Source organism: Pseudoliparis swirei, chromosome 16, assembly GCF_029220125.1.
Source record: "Pseudoliparis swirei isolate HS2019 ecotype Mariana Trench chromosome 16, NWPU_hadal_v1, whole genome shotgun sequence".
Lineage (NCBI taxonomy): Eukaryota > Metazoa > Chordata > Actinopteri > Perciformes > Liparidae > Pseudoliparis > Pseudoliparis swirei.
Window position 1 is genome coordinate 7,000,289 of NC_079403.1, and position 19,538 is coordinate 7,019,826.

Here is a 19,538-nt window from a genome sequence, read left to right on the forward strand (position 1 = left end):
CAGTTCAGAGCGAATGAAGATAGCTATTCAATAGAAACCAAGCCGCAGAAATCTACACAAACTCTCTGCTCCATCACACTTACATCCATATTCTGGAGCAAAGAAATGAAGATTCCTCTGCTCATCGCGATGCTGCCTGGCTTTACTGTGGACGCTGGCATCCGGAAACACTGACGAGAGAAGACACAAATAGTATCGACGACATTAGATGAAATGAAATGATGGATGTGACAATTGAAAACAAAGCTAGCGCAGAAACTATCGATATCTTACCGTTAATAAACAGCCGATGCCACACTGTGGAGAGAAGATTAAGATTACAATTTAGATATTTACTCTGTTTTAACAAAACTGCAGAGCTGAATTTAGTAAATGCAACATGGGTTTCCTGTGCTGTAGTAACATAAAAAGCCCTGCAGGGAGCAGACCTGAGCCGATCTTGATGAGGCCGTTGTGCTGAATGAAGATGGTGTCGCAGGTCAGGTTGGCGTGGATTATTGGAGGCTCGCAAGAGTGCAGATAGCTACCAGTGAACAATAAAGCGTCCTGTTAATGTGATGACTGGGACAATAGAGATCTTTCATGTTAAAATCCTGGGGAAGATATCAGTCAGTACCTGAGGGCAGAGAGAATCTGGGTGCACCATCTCTTCCAGGCCTAAAATATAGTGCAACAGAGCAACATGAGGACAAACAAATCCTCTCTAACTCTCAGGAACGTAATGCGGAGAATACCAAACACGGCACTGTTACGACTTTTAAACGGCGGGCGTAGAAGAAGAGAGAAATAAGAGAAGCAGGTTTGAAAACATATATATGTCTGAGCTGATTGAGCCACCAGGGTGTCCTGTTACATCATCTCTAACCCTGCAGGAAATATTGGATCTGAAGCATAGTGATCGGGCTGCAGTACCGTGAGCCGCCACTAGGGGACAGACACATCAAGGCCGTTTGTAACCAGAGAAAACACTGACCTTCACGTTCATAGTCTTGTGGTTCTTCTTAGTTTTCTTCAGAAACTGCTTGAGGCTGCCCGACGACATGTATTCTGTGATGAATATAACCTGTGGGCCGCATATGGAGTCGAGTTGGGACTACAGATGAAAAATAGCCTCTTGGCTAACTCTGGTCTATGTGTGTGTGGAGAGAAAATACCAAAGAGGATTAGAAAAAGCGTACCCTCGCCTGGCTCTCCTTCATGTCCAGCCAGTACTTGTGGAACTTGACGATGTTGGGGTGTTCCACCTGCATCAGGTTCTCAAACATCTCCTTGATCGTCTCCTGAAAAAACCCATACATCTTTACTTTACATCATAAATAAATAAATCCCCTGGCCTTTACATATTAGGCTAAGACGATTCCTTTTATTAAGACTTTTGGAGGAAAGAATGCCAACAAGTCACTATTTCAAACTTCTCAAATATGATATTTAATAATTTGATGGCGTTCTTCTTCGTCGTCTAAGTAAAATAAGACAATTTTATATGTCAATAACTTGAGATTGTTCACAATTTTGAGATAAAGATGAACCAATAATAAAAAATAGTAAACTCAAACAAATGCATGTATACAATGGGTTGGGGGGGGGGGGGATTAAGGGATGAAATGAAGGTATGAGGAAGAAATAAAAAAATTAACTCTTTCAGATTTTTCAGATCAGTTTACAGACTTGTTCTGCTGTTGCGTCACACCTGGGTGAAATCCTCAACAGCATCTCAGAATAAACACACAATAAAACCGCCTGTCATGGCTGTAAGAAACCAGAGCCACACTACCTCCTGTGCTTTGAAGACCTTCTTGTCGGAGAAGAGCACCTCGTTCCACACCACCTCCACGCCCTCCTCCGTGTCCATGGCCAGAGAGGCACTCTCCACACCTGGGACATTACCTTGGCTCACCTGCAGGGGGCAGACAGGAACAAACAGGATTTAGCACAATGCTAAAAGACCTCCCTAACCCGCTCCAATCAATATGTTTTTTAACTGAAACAGTTCACGAAAGACAAATATTCAACTAATATACTTTTCATGACCCATTAGATGAAACGTACTTCAGTATTCTTGAGGCTTGGATAATTATAACACCTCTAAATACATTTTCCTTCCACACGTTGCACCTGCAATATCTTGAATACTTATTTATTGCTGTCAGAGTTTAAAGACATTAAACCTGCATTACAGGGCTCCGCACTAACATTTAAAATGGACTAGGAGGCCGGCCACCAGGCTTCAGCTTCTGGTTGCCAAAACTGAAAATACGTTTGCAGCATTGTCTGGTTCCGGACTTCAACAGACATATTTAAATATCACTAATGCAACAAACGTATGTGTTTTAGGGTGCACGTTTTGCCGTCCATATTTTTGGGGTGTATTTATTGAACACGGTTACCACCGATTACAACCAAAGGCCATGGATTGGTTGCCAATTTCCAAAAAATGGTTGCTGACGGCAGCCTTGGAAACATTGCCGTCAGGCCCTGCATTGATTAATTAATACGGAGCAACGTCATCATTTGGGGACGTGTTTGTGTCCATCTGCACGTCCGACAACTCCTGCGGGAACAATCCGTCCCTCCAGCTGACAAATGTTCCACTGTGTTAACCGGTTAGTCTCGAACTGTGTCGACAGCCGACGTTTGGCAGCGACCGCACGAGAGAACAGACAAAGCAGGAGACATAGCGGTGCCCTCGCTGAAGGAATAAACAGCACGTCTGAAATGATTTGACGTCACCGCTGCGGTTATAATAATATCTGCTAAAAGCTCCACATAATCCACTAACCAGAATCTGACAGCGGCAGCTCCATTAATAAAAGTTGTATTTATTTTTATTTTTTCAAACAGCATGACATTTATATTTCCATCCATTAATGCGTCGGTGTGGATAGATGAAGGATTACATGATGGAGAAGTGAGAGTACTGTGGGGCGAGGGGACTTAAGAGTGACAAGACACGGGCCACAAGACGGAGGACGGGGCACCGGCGGCCCGAGAAGTACAAGAGGAGAGACCGGCAGAGCGAAGGGACGAGGCCGGGTCTGTAATCCAGCGGACAGCTCCGGGAGTGTTTGTGCAACCACAGGATACTGCTGCCTCAGCTGGGCGGGCCTTCAATACGCCTATGCAGCAGAAGTGGTGGTGGTGCAGCGAGTAAATCCATTAGCAATAACAATGATGCACTCTACTAATCCTCGGGGAAAATTGGTGGAGAACTGAAGTCAGTTTTTTTTCCCACGTTGGTTTTCTTTAAAATGAGAATACAAAAAATTTCAATGTTAATTATCAAGTACGATCCACACCTCTGAATTAAAAGTGTCTCCTTTGACGCTATACAAGCAAAGTGTGCAACAAGAAATCTTTACAGACTCCATGACCTCTGGCCTCTGGTTTGGTTTATTTTGGAGAACACACTCATTGATCGTGGTGTTGATGGCCCAAACTGAACACTATCAATCTGGGCTACAGTGTTAAAGAACATTTGCCACCAGGCCGCGAAGAAACGATACGATGCCGAGATGAGCAGAGAGGTGGCACCGAGCTGGACTGGCACTAGATTCAAGATTCAAGATTCAAGATGTTTTATTTGTCACATACACACACAGGGTGTGCAGTGAAATGAAAGTGGCAATGCTCAGCAGGAATGTGCAAGGGCAACAAGTACACACTATTTACAATAAAAAACAACACAATATTTACAGTAAGTGTGTGTGTGTGTGTGTGTGTGCCTAAGAGGGGCAGTTGTGTGGGTCTATGTGGGGGTCCTGGTGAGGTCGGAGTTCACAGTCCTGATGGCCTGAGGAAAGAAACTCCGTCTCAGTCTCTCTGTTCTTGCAGCGTGACTACGAAGGCGCCTGCCTGACCGCAGCAGCTGAAACAGTCTGTTGTTGGGGTGGTGAGGATCCTTCATGAGCCTGCCGGCTCTGGTTCTGCACCTCCTGGTGTACAAGTCCTGCAGGGTGGGGAGTGTAGTTCCAATAGTGCGTTCAGCCGAACGCACTACTCTCTGAAACCTTCCTGTCCTGAGCGGAGCAGTTGCCAAACCAGGCTGTGATGCTTCCTGTCAGGACGCTCTCTACAGCTCCAGAGTAGAAGGACTGAAGGATCCTCTGGGAAACTTTAAATTTCCTCAGCTGCCTGAGGTGGTAGAGGCGCTGCCTTGCCTTTCTCACCAGAGTGTCTGTGTTCGTTGACCATGTCAGATCCTTGGTGATGTGGACTCATTCCTACTAAATGCTAACAATTGATATCGTCTACAGAGCCCCACCTGCACCCAGCTTCATGACATCATCATCATCATCATCTCGAAACATTAAAAAAACGCCTCTTTGTATGCCCTTCAACGGGAGACAAACGGCAATCAATGCGACCACAAAAGCTTAAAATAAACCTCAAGTGAAAGCAACCGAACGTCGGGCGTGTTTATTGCTCAACCTGCAGTGCAGCTGTGAATCTCTCCCTACAGGGGAGGCATAACATATAATCTCACAGCTACGCGAGATGATAATCTGATTACTGGTGCTACAGAGCTGGAACACAATCCTCTGGCGGGCAGAGGAGGGACTCCCCTTGTTCCATCGATCAGGAAGAACAGGTCCGCTTCCCTCTGGGCTCGGCCGTCGTTTATTTTCTTTCGATGTCGAGAGACACTGGGTCCCCCGTCCCAACATTTACTTCTGCACGGTCGCCGCAGCGCGAGACCCTTAAAGGGTACCTGTAGTGCAAAACAACAATGTGCTACATCCATTCGGCGCATCAAATAAATCATATTTACCCCGCCGCTATTGTCAACAAGTCACGCATAGCCCGAGGATTTACATTTCTTTGTCAACATTCCGAGTCCGTGAACGATTCAGGGCGCAGCCATTTTGCTAGTTATTTACTCCAGCTCAAAACTAACTATGACGTTGAGTCGTTGAAAGGAATTCAGCCCATCCGGAGCCACTTCTACACGCGTTGCTTCTTGGGATAGATCGGTGGCCTCAAGAATTACACAATCTATATCAGGGGTGCTCAATACGTCGATCGCGGCGACCTGCCAGTCGATCGCGGCGTAGTATTGGTAGATCGCATGACATTAAAAAAAATTGGCCCGCCCCCCTGTCACTTTCTCTATAGCGCCACATTACAGCAGCAGCACGTCATTTCTGTCTCTACGTGTTGCGTTGACAGTCCTCTGCCCGCCGTCTGCGTGGCGCGGAGCTCCGACACCGGTTTGCGCGCATCGGGACGGACGGAGCAAAGAAAAAGTCACTAGCACCCCGAACATGTCGGCCAAACATTGCATCAATGAAAGACATCTCCAGCGCTGGCTTATGCGCGATGTAGCTATCAAGCTCACGCTTTTGTGTGAAGCAGATGAGGTCTAATGACACTATATCATCGGACATAAGTTCGTGCTCTTTACAACAAATGCACTCTCTGTCTGTTTTCTGTGGCACACATTTCCCACAACTGCACCAAACGTCCGCCGACTTGCGTGCACGGTCCGCACGGTGAAGCATCTGGACCGGCGGTCCTTCGGCATCAACTTCATCAGAATCATCGCTATCATCGCTGTCACAATTCACTAAATGGGGATAGTCTGCTTTTAAAGGTTCAAACAAGTATCCAGTTGCTGAATCAGAATCTTTCATCGTCCATATTATCAATCTCTCAGCATTTGTTTGCGAGCGCTCGACGTTGTTTATATTGGTATCTGAACACATCCGCTGTGGCTGGCTGTCGATCTATCAACGATGTGACGTCACACCACCCGCGACATATTCAAGCTCCAGTGCAATGTCGCATGTCGGAGTTGAGGACTTTGAACAGCCTAAACTACGTATTGTTATTGAATACTGGACCGTCAGTGCATGAATAACCTTTAGAAACACATTATCTTTTGATCTGGCTACATATTGTTTTGCACTACAGGTACCCTTTAAGCAGCACACCGCTCGGCTGTGATTGGCTGCAGCAAGGGGAGGCGGGTCCAGGGCGTGGAAGGGGATTTAACCCTTGTGTTGCCTTAGGGTCATTTTGACCCGAATCAATATTACACCCTCCCCCCGCCTTTGGGTCATTTTGACCCGATTCAATGTTTCACCCTCCTGTTACCTTTATATTTACTAACATATTTTACCCTTTGGGTTCAATTTGACGCCAGCAATTAAAACCTCCAGAAAATTATTATAATTAATATTGTTTTCCAAGTTTAAGTGTGAGGCACTTTATGTTTGTTTGTTGACTACCGAAAGAACACCGACATTAAACATTGAATGGGGTCAAATTAATCCTAAAGCGGGGGGAGGGTGTAATATTGATTCGGGTCAAAATGACCCTAAGGCAACACAAGGGTTAAGGAATCGTGTGTTCATGGCAAAACCACTTCTATTCTGATGTTTGTGAACTCCACGTCCGAGCCGGGGGGGAAACTGGATCGACACACTCGCCTCTCATTACCTCACCGCACATTTCTCGCTCACCTGATTCTCTTTATTTCGATGTGTGAAAGTAAAAATAACGGTTAAGAGTATTCTGAAAGATGTGTGTGTACAAACTATCTTCAAATATTGTCACACGTCTCAGTAGCAATGTTCCAGAGTGCTGCAGGGGTGATTTATTTTCGGAGGCCAACCCCGATAGTTAGCGTCGCGCTGGTTCCCTCGACAACAAGACAATGAGATATTTATTATATACTTTTGGTTATTGCAGAAAATAAGCTACCGAAGACGATTTTTTTTTTTTTTAAGTATGAATTCAATAGACAAAACAAAAAAGCTAACAATGGGCTATAAATTAACAATACCATGGTAGCAGGAGTGTAAGTAAACAATGTGGTTACGAAGGCGAACAAGTTGACCTTGAGTCGTTTCATTTAGCAACCGCTATTTTATAGACGCGTAAACACATCAAAATTTCCCGAGAGCAGGGCTCCAGACTGCGACCAAATGGTCGCATTTTGCGCCTAAAATTAGACACAGTGCGAGTAAATTTTTCATCAACTCGCGCATGCGCGACCAGTAAATTAGCAGATTTCTTTTTTTTGTTATTAAATATTTTTGTTGCTTACAAACTTGTTCTACACTTCAGCCCACTATAGTTAGCGGTAATGCCTGAATGACTGGTTTGCTAACCGACATTAACTCCAGAAGAAGAAAGGAGACGAAAACCGAAGAAGAAGAAGGCTGGCCTGTGTGTGAGAGGGGGGGGGCTAATGTGTGAAAAGAGGCGCACCGCAGCGGAGACGCAACGAGGCGAGGGCCGCAGAGTGAGAGGTCCACGAGGATCCTCACCACCGGCGGCGTCCCCGTCCCCCGAGTTGAATCTCTGGGTCGACTCAGCCGACTCTCACATGTCTGCCCCTACAGACTGATGCTCACGGTAAACACATTCCATCAGGAGCGCGAGGATTTTGATAAAGTTAGCGGAAGGATTTAAGTGACAACATCCGGTTTTGCAAAGTTAGCGGAAAGAACCACGTGAAACAACATCCGTTTATCAAAATAAAATGTCGACAAATCATACACTAACATATAAAAGTAAACAATGAACTGATGTATCTTTATAGATAGTTTCTGAGATTTAGCTTAAATTATGCTAACATTAAAACATTTTTACTGGACCAAGGAAGAGTTTATAAAAATTAGTCAGTCTTTTGTATGTTAAGAAAAGTCCTGTATATAGATTTCCCCAAGAGTTCCAGGAAATGAATAATGCAGATGTGTTCCATACATATCTGAAATCCCCTACAATAGCAAGCAAACTATTTTAATGTATCAATTAGGACATTTTCAAAGTAAAAGTCCTAAATGTTTAAAGAAATCGGTAATTTCTTTAATGTTTGAGTTGCTTTATATATGTATTTCCTCATAGTCCTAGGCAATAATGCTACACAATAAATAGAATGCTTCAATCAACACCGTGATCGGTGATTGGTATTATCGGATCGGCAGATACTGATTTCAGTGATCGGTATTATCGGTGATCGGCAGATACTGATTTCAGTGATCGGAAACACTGGAGTTGATAAGCGTGTCTTGTCTGATCAATACACAACAGTGAGGTGCGTGAATGGACCGAGCGGCCAGCTGCTGATCACGCACTCAATAGCTCGACTGCATGAATAGAAGGTGCGCGCATAGCGCGCAAAAAAAATTTTTTGGGAGCACCCAAGACCCATTTTGACCCAGGAAAAAGTGCGCCCCTAAATTTTCTGCTTGCGCCCCTAACATTTTAAGTTAGGAGCGACTGTGCTCCTAGTTAAAAAAGTTAGTCTGGAGCCCTGCCCGAGAGGAATATTTACTGACGGATTTTATGTCGCACAACAAACCGTTGAAATCTCTTCAGCGCGTGTTCACCACAGACCTCATTTCAGGTATCTAATAAATAAACATTAGTCCCGAGACGAGGGAACCGGAAGGGAAAGAAATGCAAAATCATTCCTGGGTTTAAGGACTCTGCTGCAGCACTTCACCAAGTCAACTCGGCTGGAAGTGATGCAGTCTCATAAAGCTGCCAGCCAATGAAACCCGGCCTTTAAGAGGGGGGTCTTGGCTGGGTGGAGCATTGAAGAAGGATGCAGTGTGTGCTGCGTGTTGTACAGTGTTCATACTGTATGTCGCCGGCAGACACACCTTGCTCACGGTGCACAGCTGAATTGACTTACGGTACACCCACTGTAAATCTGCAATGGCCGGACAAGTTTAATTTCCCAGAACCAGAGCGGCGATTTATATAAATGAGAAAAGGTGTACTCGATAAATGGGCAGCGGTGGGATTAGCAGGGGACTAAACTTCAGGATCTCCCTGCAGAGGCATCTCGTATGAAAGTGTGTCTTTGTCTCACACTGCGTGGGTCCAAGCTTTCGTGAAAAAGAGCTTCGTCTCCCATTGGTCGGGACCTCGCCTCCTCCTACACCTCCGACCTCGACGGCGAGCCGGTACGCCGCACCGCGTTAATATTTAATGAGTCGATTTTTAGCACACGCGATTTTTAGTACAGGCAACCGAAGTGATCTGCATCCCCGTGGGCGAGAGACTCGGTGTCTGTACTGTCTGGAAATGAGTGCAGACTTATTTCGGTTTGGTTGCTTTGCGCTTTCTCTCTCGTAGATTTCACCGGAATCGAAGAGGAGCACGATCACAAGTGAAAAGTTGAGGAAAATGAAAAAACCTGTTCCGTCTTCGCACAATGCGGAGGTGTGAATAAGGTGTGCCCTCAATTCAAGCAAAATGAATAAAATACGATTTCCCCAAAAATGTACTAGTTACACACATATAGTCTTTACAACATATTTGTTGTCTTCCCAGGAAACGACTTTGTGGGGTTGAGGCAACAAGACTACAGAGTTGAGGAAGAGATCGTCATTTGGGTTGAAAGAACTACTAAAGTGCCCTAACTGAAGTACGCGAGTTCCGTGACAAAATAAATGGAGAACAGACAAGCGGTCACACGGAGGACGATATTATTACTGGGCGGAGATGCTTGGGATGGAAACTGGTGACGGACGTGCCACGGGAACTTAAAAACAAAGACAAATCCTAAAGATGACAATACGTGTCAATTAATCGATCCAGATTGACGCGCCGCCTCAACCCTCGTGAGCAGACGTCTCTGAATCAACTTGATGGAGGGGAAACCTCCATTTTTACCCGGAAGTATTATCCCTCCATAAACACTGTGCCGTTGCAAGAATGTGCGAATGAGCAAACGAGCAAACGCCAACAACAAACCAGACTTCGCCCTGAGTACACGGAGCCGTCGCCGAGGCCTCCCGCTGCTCGTCTGATGAGCCGTCTCACACTTCCCGTTCCTGTCCGCTCGGCGTCGGGTTCTTGAGCCACCGACCGTCTGCTGACCTTCGGCCGCCAAACCCAGCGCTCCGCCACCTCGGGATGTCACATGTGCGACACACAATCAGGTCAGCGTCTCGGCTCATGTGTGAGTGTGTGTGTGTGTGAGTGTGTGCCCGCTCGGCTTGAAGAACAACGTGATGGCACCAGCTGTGACGAGTCAATCAGGGGACAGGAAGTGAGCAACACCGAAGGCGCACGTCTGCATGAGAGATTTTAAATCAGAAGATAAAATCGGGTTTACTTGTCTGGAGCATTTTCTCAGATTAATGCCCTCCACTTCCCACATTATCAAAAAATAAAACCGTTAAATTAACTAAATCTCCTCTTTGCGGAGGGTGAAAAGTTCAACCTCTCTGTAAAAAGGACAGCCAAGGTCACACAGGCTCATGAGCCGCTATTCGACAGATCGGCCCACCATCACGTCTCACTTATTCATTTTCTCGTGGAGCGGTTAAAGCTCCCACGAAGAGGAATGTAGGACAGATGGATACAAATGGAGTCAAAACAAACGAACAAAACAGGACACAACACAGTCGAGAACACAGGGGAAGTTACTCAGCCTCTTCTAATGAAGCTGTGCTGAAAATCAAAAACTGAAAATATTTTTAGATCCGGTTGTGCCGTTAAAAACGACCTATTTTGATGAAAGGTTGAGATGAAATAACAAAAAAATCCTCTTTAACGACGTGAATCACGCCGCCTTGGCCACACCCTGTGCTTCAGAATGAACATTGTGAGGCCTTCACAGGCGATTAGAACCTGAGCGGTGCTTTCCAAAGCAGCATGACATGTGCTTTTATAGTGCAGAGCATTAGTCTGCACCCGCGCTGCCACGCTGTCCTCGCTCCCATTGTCTCTGGGACAAAGCTGCAGATTTATAAGGCCAGCGGGGGAAGAAGTGGCAAAAAAAAAAAAAAAAAAAACTCAGCCGCATTCAAAAACGTCCTCGATGTGCCGAGCAGCCTCGTCACATGAAAGCTTTAATCCGTTTCACAGCGACCCGCATCACATCCCGTCCACGTGAGCGTCCGTGTGGCGGCGTGGCGTTCACAAACATTTACACTGCGAGTCACAGGCGTTAATTTGCAATCCTCGAGTGGAGGCGTTCAAGAGCACGTTATTGAAAAACGACATCCTAAAGAAGGACTTATTGAACTGAGCTTTCCACTCGTCTCAGCAACGAAACTCAAATTCGACCTTCAAATACTGGAATTACTTTTGATACGGACACTAAAACAATGCAATATGAGAATATGCACGACTTTACGGATTTAAAAAATCAACAGCTAACTTGTAATCTCCCGTTTCTTTATTGAATGATTAACTCATTGCAGCAACAGTCGGCCTCCAGCCCGACTGGAGTCAGAGCGTCGCTCGGCTGTGAGCCCGCAGCGTAACGGCGACCTTCTCAAACCCGTCGACCCTCATGTGAGCCGAGAAGCCCCGCTGCCCTTTAAACACACACCGCCATCTCTTCTAGCCAATCAAACCTGTTTCCAGGGGAAAGAAACGGCTCAAGGTCGTCGTTTATCTGCATAGCTGCAGTGTGTGTTTGCTCATTCTCCTGCTCAACCCCTTAAGACCAAGAAGATAACAGCTGACATGTGTAACATTTACAGGGTGAACGGGAGAACAGAGAGATTCATTTTCCACTAAATAGACATTCAATAGCAGGGACGAGCATGCATGTTGTTGTTTTTACATTTCATTTATAAGTGCGATATCTCTGTCTGGTCATCTAGCCAAATATGGTTGGTCGGTTTTGTCTGATGAACAAATGAAGCGCACCCTCGGCTCAGAGACAAAGCGCCCTGCCTTGTACCAAACATCAGGGTAAACTGCATTAGATTAGATATTTCTTTATTAGTCCCACTAATTAGGAACACTTTTAATAACCCGATAGTGGATTATATAGCAAGATAATCCATATCGGACTCTGTTGAAACCGTATTCACTGTTCTGGCTTGAGCTGTTGCAACATTTCAGTCATTCATCACACATCTTATCATTCTTTGTTTCTGATGAGTAAAGTGAGCAAGAGGGAGAGGAAGGTCAAGAGTCCAACTCACAAAACTACGCACCTCAGCTTGATTAATAAAAACAAGTGATTTACACTCAGTTCATTTGGGAAGTGCGTCAAATATCTGTGTTTCTTTTCAGGATAATCTCTCAGATAATTCAGGCTCCATTTGATGAAATACTCGCTTGTCTGAAATTCTTAAAAGCCAAGAACAGAGTCGCCCCGGCAGGTGAGAACGCGTCCGACGCGGACAACCTCCCGCCGCGCGCTCCATGGCAGCAGCAACAACAAATGACAACCTCAACATCACCTGGCATCTCTTAGCACGACTCAGACATTTGTAAAAAAGGCCGAGTCACAACGGTAGAACAATCTGGACGAGTCGCCGCCGACGGCTCTTCTCTCCGGGATTTGAGTTATTGCCGCTTGGCTATCCTCACACTTCATGAACACAGAGAGAACTGAAGCCGTCTCGGCCTCCCGTCTCCGGCGCCGGCTGAGAACAGGAAGACGCTCTTCAAACACGGGCCCCGCGTCCGGCCTGGCAGACTCTCAGACCGTCTCTGGTCCAGGACGGCTGAGAAAAAGCAACTCGTTACAGGCTCTGGTTCTCTTATTCGGCCCTGTAAGCGACCGTCTGCGGCCGGCAGTGGAATGTAACGCAGAGCTAAAGTAATCATGGAGGTCCGCTTCTTAGGCAAACACCGCACTTCTTCTCACTCCATTTAACTCGATAGAAGACAGAAACGCTTTTAGATCGGAGCCTCGACAATTTCCTGGCCACAGAAATGTAGCCGGTAGATTATTTGGAGCGCCGGCAATTTCGTGCACTCATTGACGTCAGCTACAGTTTTGTGAGGTTTCGGTGCTTTTCGGTCTGAGAGGTTGCACATTCAGAGGCTTCACCCCCCCCCCTTCCAACTTTATTTACAATCCCGTAGTTTCACCAACAAACTCACTTACTCACACATGCAGTATTTTGGTACCAAACAGAGACTTTAAAAGAGAGGAGAAGGTTTACAAAACAAGGATGCAGTGTTTTGCAATCCCCCCCCCCCGGTCCAGTTCTTGGAATAGAAGCAGCGGTTTGAACAAGGCTGCTAAAGAGACGTGTGTGTTTTGCTATGCCCCGAGACTGGCCGCCTCCTCCCGCCCCCCCTTCCCCGTTTGCTTAAAAACATGTGCAATAGACTGTGTTCTTGGAGAAGCTTAACGGGGTCTGGCGGAGTCTGCGCGAGTCTTTAAATTCTCCATAAAGCGGGGTAATTTCTGCCCGTCGGATTACCCAACTCATGCTTGTAAATCCCCACAGGCAGCTTGCTTCATCGCCACTACGAACCCAGGGGAAGAGAGCCCCCCCCCCCCCATCTTCTCTTCTGGGTCCACCAGCAGAGGCGATGCGGAAAATTTTTTTTTAAAAACTCTTTATCCGGGGGTAATCCCCCGCCAATTTAAAAAAAAATTTTGGTTTCTTTTCCCTTAAAAATTTTCGGAAAATTTTAATTTCTCCCGGTTTTTTTTGGGAGGGAAGGGATTTTTAAAGGGGATGTTTTAAAAAAGGGGGGGGGGGTCCGGAAAAGGGGCCCCCGGAAAAAGGGGAAACCGGGTTTGTTGGGTGGGAAACCCAAAAAGGGCCCAGGGGGGGTTTTTCTTTCCTTATCGGACTTAAATTAAAAACCCTTTTTTTTCCCGGGATTTAAAAAATTTTTTTTTAAAATTAAGGAATTAAAATTTTGGGTTAAAATGTTTTGCCCGGGGCCTTCAATAATAAAAATTTTAAAAACAAAAAAATTTTTTCAAAAACCCAACCCGGGAAAATTTTTAATTTTAAAAATTTTAAATTAAAGGGGTTTTTAAAATAATCCTGTTTTTTTTTTTAAAATGATTTAAAAAATGGGAAACAATTTTTTTATTTTTTAATTTTTTCCTTAATAAAATTTGGCCCATTTTTTTTTTTAAAAAAAACCCAAAAATTTTTCCACCCCAAAATAAGGGTTTTAAACCCTTTTTTGAATTTTAAAAAATTTTTTAAAAAACCCCCTTTTTTTAAAAAATTTTTAACTTTAAAACTTGGGAAAAGTTATGTATTTTCCCCAAAATTTTGGGAGTTTAATCTTTAAAAAAATTTTTTTCAATTTTTTTTTAAACCATAAAAATTTTGTTTTTTAAACTTTAAAAAAAAAAAACCCCTTTTTACCCCCAAACCCTTTTTTTTTTGCCAGGGCTTTTTAAACCGCCCCCTCCCTTTCCCCTTTTATTTTTTTTCAAATTTTGGGTTTTTAAAAGGGTTTCGCCCCCAAAAAACCCCCCAACCAAATTCCCCCCCTTTTTTCCCAACGGGTTTTTTTGGGAAAAACCCCCCCCCCCCAAACCCTTTAAAATTCCCGCCCCCCTTTTTTGCCCGCCCCCGTTCCCCTTTTAAAACCCTTTTTTTAAAAGCCCCGGGACGGCATGTTTTTCCGGAATAGCTTTCTTCGAGAGCACCGGACGACAAGGCCGAGGGGCGGAGACTTCGCGGCAGGGCTCGGTCGCAAAAGTAAGAATGAAGCGGGAGTCCGTTGAGCCCACTGAGCCGTTTCACCCACTAACTGCAGAACGACGGTTTGGGAAATAAGCAAACAATATATAGCGAGGCTCATGCTCGAGAGGCGGGGGGAAAACCCTCTCTAGTAGAAAAAATTAAAAAAAAAACCGGTTTCAAGTGCCGCTGAATAAACAATCATTGGGAAACGGTTCTATAAACTTGTGGAATGTTTTTGCTTCAATTTAGACAAACGTTTTTTAGGAATTTTTCCCTGTTGGTTCCCCAAAAGTAATATCTTCCCAACAATCTTTTGGAAATGTTGTCCAAGGTTATAGTTGGGATTGCTCCTATATAAGCCCAAATCACGGTTATCTATTGAACAAGGGTTAGATCGGACCGGCATAGCAAAAGCTTGCTATTAAAGCCCTTCTTCCTATTCCCGGCTACATTATGTACTGTGCGTCGGCCAGTCCAATTTTAATTTGGAAGGTGAATTACAACCTTCAAACCACTCATTTGAACAGGTTATTTGGCTACAAACGATCCTTAACACCTTGTTAACCAAATCAAAAAAAAACACAAATCGTTGTCTGCCCTTTCCCGGGGGTGTTATGAAGATAATTCCATCAGTTTAATACACCTTTCGGGGACCGCGGGCCATAAAATTACAGACTTAATTTCCGCCCCAAATGTGGACACCTAACTCCTGGCTTGTCCTAGCTTTGCAACCAGACCTGGCCAATTCTTTTCGACCGGGCCCGTCGTTTGGAATTTAAGGGCCAAAAAAAGGGTTTGGTTTAAAACCATGTTATAGGAACGTATCCAGTTGGAGGGGTATTTGCGATGCGCATCGATCACCGTTAACAATTCCAGGTTCGTGCTTGGCCACATTGTTTTTCTTATTTGCTTCCTTGAGCATTTGAACCCTTCAATAGAACTTTCTTGTCAGCCACAGCACTCAATAATTATCAAATAACCGGAGGAGACAAAACTTTACAAGTTTAACATATTTAGCATAAAAAATAGGATTCCTTTTTATGTGATGATCCAGTAAATATCGAGGCTCCTCAGGTCTAATTGTCCGTGATTGATATCTGTTAAAGGGCATTGGCTTCTGTTCATCTCAACACCTCTAAAGAAGAACTGGCGAATGAGGGACTTGCCCTTTAACCCTCAACCGAAAGGCAACTCAAGAGCTGAACGCAGCGCTCAATATTTGAATCAGCAATGTCTAAAACAAAAAATTCCTTCGAACCCGTTTTACTTAAAATGGAAAACATAAGCCAACGTTTACTGTAGAAAGGCTATTAGATAATCTCTGTAGTCCTCAGTTTTATACCAGGTTGTTTAAACCTTTTTGGAGTTTTAACTAAGGAAAGATTCTATCTCCTTCCCTCCTTGCCATGTTTCCCTAAAGTAAGAATCAAGTATGCCACGTTATTTTTTTCTTATCGTACAATTAAATTTACGCTTCACAAACCCTTGTCGTCTAGGCCCCCCCCAGAGCTGCATAAAGCGTTTTGTTACTACATTGTACTCCCAAGTCTAAAATTTTCTAACGGGAGCCAACCCTTGGCTTATTAACCCTTTCCTTTTTGGAACCAGCCCATCGATCCAGGGATGGCTAACCTTAAGTCACCTCCCCCAAGATCCTTGGACTGGGCCAATCTTGTGACACTGTTTATAGTTAGGAGATAATCAGGATTTGCCCTGGATCCCAGCCCGCAATTTGAAAATTAAATTGACTGCTATAGGCGTTAACTTCTCGCCGCTTTTGGACCTTAGTCTATTCCCTTTAACCTCTCCGTAAGAGAGAATATTCATCAACGACTAAGGTTTCTAATCCTATTGACAGACGATCTCAGTTGGACGGACCCATAAACCAAGTTAATCACATTCCTATGAAAGTTCGTTTTGGGACAAATTTAAACCTTCATACATGCCTTCCTTTGGAATCCGAACCCCTAACTTTCATTGTTCTGCCTTTCAATAAATTTCAAAACGAGGTCTACCAATCCTTTTAATATTTCGGGGCCTGCTTAAACTTTCCATACGACTCTGCATATTTTGAATGTTTTAACTCAGAAATCCAATTTTATGGCCATTAACCTCTATGAAATGTCATCCTGGATGAAGGATTCCTTAACGTCTTCCTCGGCTCCCCCCTGAAGGGGGAAAAATCTTTGCGACTTTCTCTTAATCCATTGAGGTTTTTCAAGGATGCTTTTCAGCACAAGATTGTAAAATCAACAAATTTGTCAAAATAAATTGGTTCTTAAAATTTAAACTTAATTAAATTGAATTTTAAAGAGGCGATGCTTAATAAATTTAGGTCAACTCCATTGTTGGATCGATTGGTTCTGTAAACAGAGAAAAAGAAATCACGATCTCTCACAATGTCTTGACATTGATTTACAATAAGTCCTTTAAATTCCAACCTCAAACTTGATTGAGAGATGATCACTCAACTATTTATCTGTCAACAAGTTTCTCACTAGAGCTACGCAATCTGTAGAAATTTAAGCTTCCTTTAGATCTAAACATGATCAGAGCTCTTATTAACAACTCCGTCAATTTATGCCGAACCAGAGTCCATATTGTGCAGTGGCATCGAGACACACTCACCTGCTCAAGAGACAAGATCTGCTTGACAGATGCTCTTTACCCAGGCAATCTGCAAGCGTCACAGCACTCTTATATGCTCAATCGGCTTTGCTTTTCGGATGTCTGAAATATTCCGCTTTTCCTTTCGATGACATTACCTTCAATAATCAGGCTCTAAATCTGCTTCGGTCCTCAAGTCCGTTGACAGAAGTCGCCTCTGGGCAGTCGGACCTGGAGACAATCCTCATCTGTAGATGCCGGCGACATATCCTCCAGAACACACTGTCCTTATAACTGCAACCTGTAGGTTGCTCTGATGTGTGGAGGTCTCAGTAATATGCCACATGAAGCTAGTTCTACACTCTGTCCTAGGTATTAACTTAGAATCGTAACCTCTGTACAGCTCTCAGTTTGGACGTGTCCAATCTGAGGCCATTGTCAAAATCAGACTCGCTGCTCTCTAGCCTTCCTTCCCTGAGAGAGTTATGTTGGTCTGAATTCAGTTATTGGCTGAGTACAATTGTATGCAGATTGCTAAACACAGAGACTTTGTGAATATACCAATCACAATAACGTTTCTGTCCTTGAAGCGATGTTGACATATCTGAACAACGTGTGACAACTTCTTTGCTGAGCTGATTAGACGAGCTAATAGATACAGTCCTCAATATGTGTCTGAATTTGCTAATAGCTGCCTGATAACATCCCACTAACACTTCCACAATTGCGATGGATTGGACACATTTGAATTCCACAGGTTCACGCTGTTCATGAACGCCAAGAGAAACTTTCTCTGTATCAACAGAGTTATTTATTTACACAGGAGACCTCATTAGTGCTTAAACATCAATCTGTGTTTGCAACCTGGAAGCTATGCCGAGTTTTTGCATCTTTGGGTAATTACTGCATGTTATTTTTGTACAGCTTGTCATCACCTCCGAGTAAAGATCTGCTATCTGTAGGGGACTAAGCTAGTCTCAGTAAGTAACTGGAAATTCCAGCTCAATAGTTAGCATAAAATCAACACTTGTGAAGCGACAGAGTTTAGACTGGCGACTTTCTATTAACTGATTAGCCTAGTGGTCTCAGATTAAACTCAGGCCTCAGTTGGGTGACTGTCTTTCTCTGTAACTGAGGTTTCTGTCAATCTGCACGGACTCAAGGAAGACGTGCCAAGTTTGTCTGAAATTTTAACTACAAGTCCTTGAAAGATGCATCATTGCGAATGTAGGGCTGTCACCTTGCCTCCAACGGTGTGCGAAAAGCTGTTGCAGCTGAGCTGGAAAGCTCTGCATGGTGACACCTTTGGTTTGCTCCTGAGGAAATATCTATTTATTACTAGTCAGTTGGATGGTTTGACTTTCCAAGACGAGCTTGAAGTTGGCATATTCCCTGCGTCAGTTGTATACATCTAGCATTCATGAACACGTGCTCACGATGCCTGAGCGCTAGATAACTTTCTCACCGACATGCATCACATCTAATTACAACTGGTGTCACGAACCTATGAGCACTTTTGTTTGGAAAGCTTTATCCATGTGACAATACGGAACTCTTTTGATAAAATTATGATGTGATAGGTCCTTGATTCACTGGACTCGATTCCTCTTTTTGCTATAGCACACTGACAAGGCGAAGGATCTAGGAGTACTATTGGAAAGCTCTAAATAGCGTGAACTCTGTTATTTAATAATCAGGAATCGTCGCTTAAATCAGCAGCAAACAACATCGGAGAGGATTTGATTTTCCAGCTTTTTATTCGCCGTGAAGATTTAGGATTTATTTCATTATTGCGGTTATGGGCAGTAACGATGTACTAGAGTTTGAAACCTGAACAATGAATTTGTAGGATGTTGATATACAACACTGGACTCATTTGATAATCTAAATGGACGTCGGTTATCACGGTCACTGGTAAGTCCTAAGTCTCTTGAACATGATTCAACTTATCACAGATTTGCTGCCAACACATGCTCACAATGTTCTAACAAATACCTGCGAACTCTCAGGTACCGAATTCCTTTCCTACGACCACTCGAGTCCTTTGATGTGATTGTCACGGGGGGCTAATTTAAATTCACGGCGCAGCTCCGTTAAGCCGATACGCAGGTAGAAAGCAGAAAACCAGTGTATCATACTCAGTTTGTAGTAATCACGAAACAGAAAACATGTACTCTTTGCTTATTGAAAATGCGGAAGGTTATGTTTTGATCGCCGTGTATTTATTTATTTATTTATTTGTATGCGTGTTATTCGCATAACACAAAAAGTATTAAACCGAATCGCATGAAATTTGGTGGGATGATTGGTTATTATCCGGGGACCATTTGATTAGATTTTGGGATCGATCGGGTCAAAGGTCAAGGTCATGAAAAGGTCAAAATCTTCTTTTTACCATATTCAATTTTTATCCAATTGGCATGCAACTAATGCCAAAATGTTCATAACTCAATGCCCAATCTTGTGGTATGCGAAGGTATGCGCTCTACCGAGTGCCCGTTCTAGTTCTTTGGTGTATTTGTCCAAACGGGACATATTCAGGACGGCTACGATGAA

The 19,538-nt window shown here is 44.0% G+C and overlaps 1 protein-coding gene across 1 annotated transcript in view; it reads right to left on the minus strand.

The window, feature by feature from the left end:
- Window positions 1-19,538, minus strand: part of LOC130205905 (nuclear receptor-binding protein 2-like) — a 37,173-nt gene that overhangs the window by 7,974 nt on the left and 9,661 nt on the right. The window contains exons 2-8 of the mRNA XM_056433442.1: window positions 1,775-1,897; window positions 1,179-1,280; window positions 974-1,063; window positions 617-657; window positions 429-523; window positions 274-297; window positions 84-170 (exon numbers count right to left, since the gene is read on the minus strand). Coding sequence (XP_056289417.1) covers window positions 84-170; window positions 274-297; window positions 429-523; window positions 617-657; window positions 974-1,063; window positions 1,179-1,280; window positions 1,775-1,897 — 562 coding nt within the window. The remainder of the gene's footprint in view (window positions 1-83; window positions 171-273; window positions 298-428; window positions 524-616; window positions 658-973; window positions 1,064-1,178; window positions 1,281-1,774; window positions 1,898-19,538) is intronic.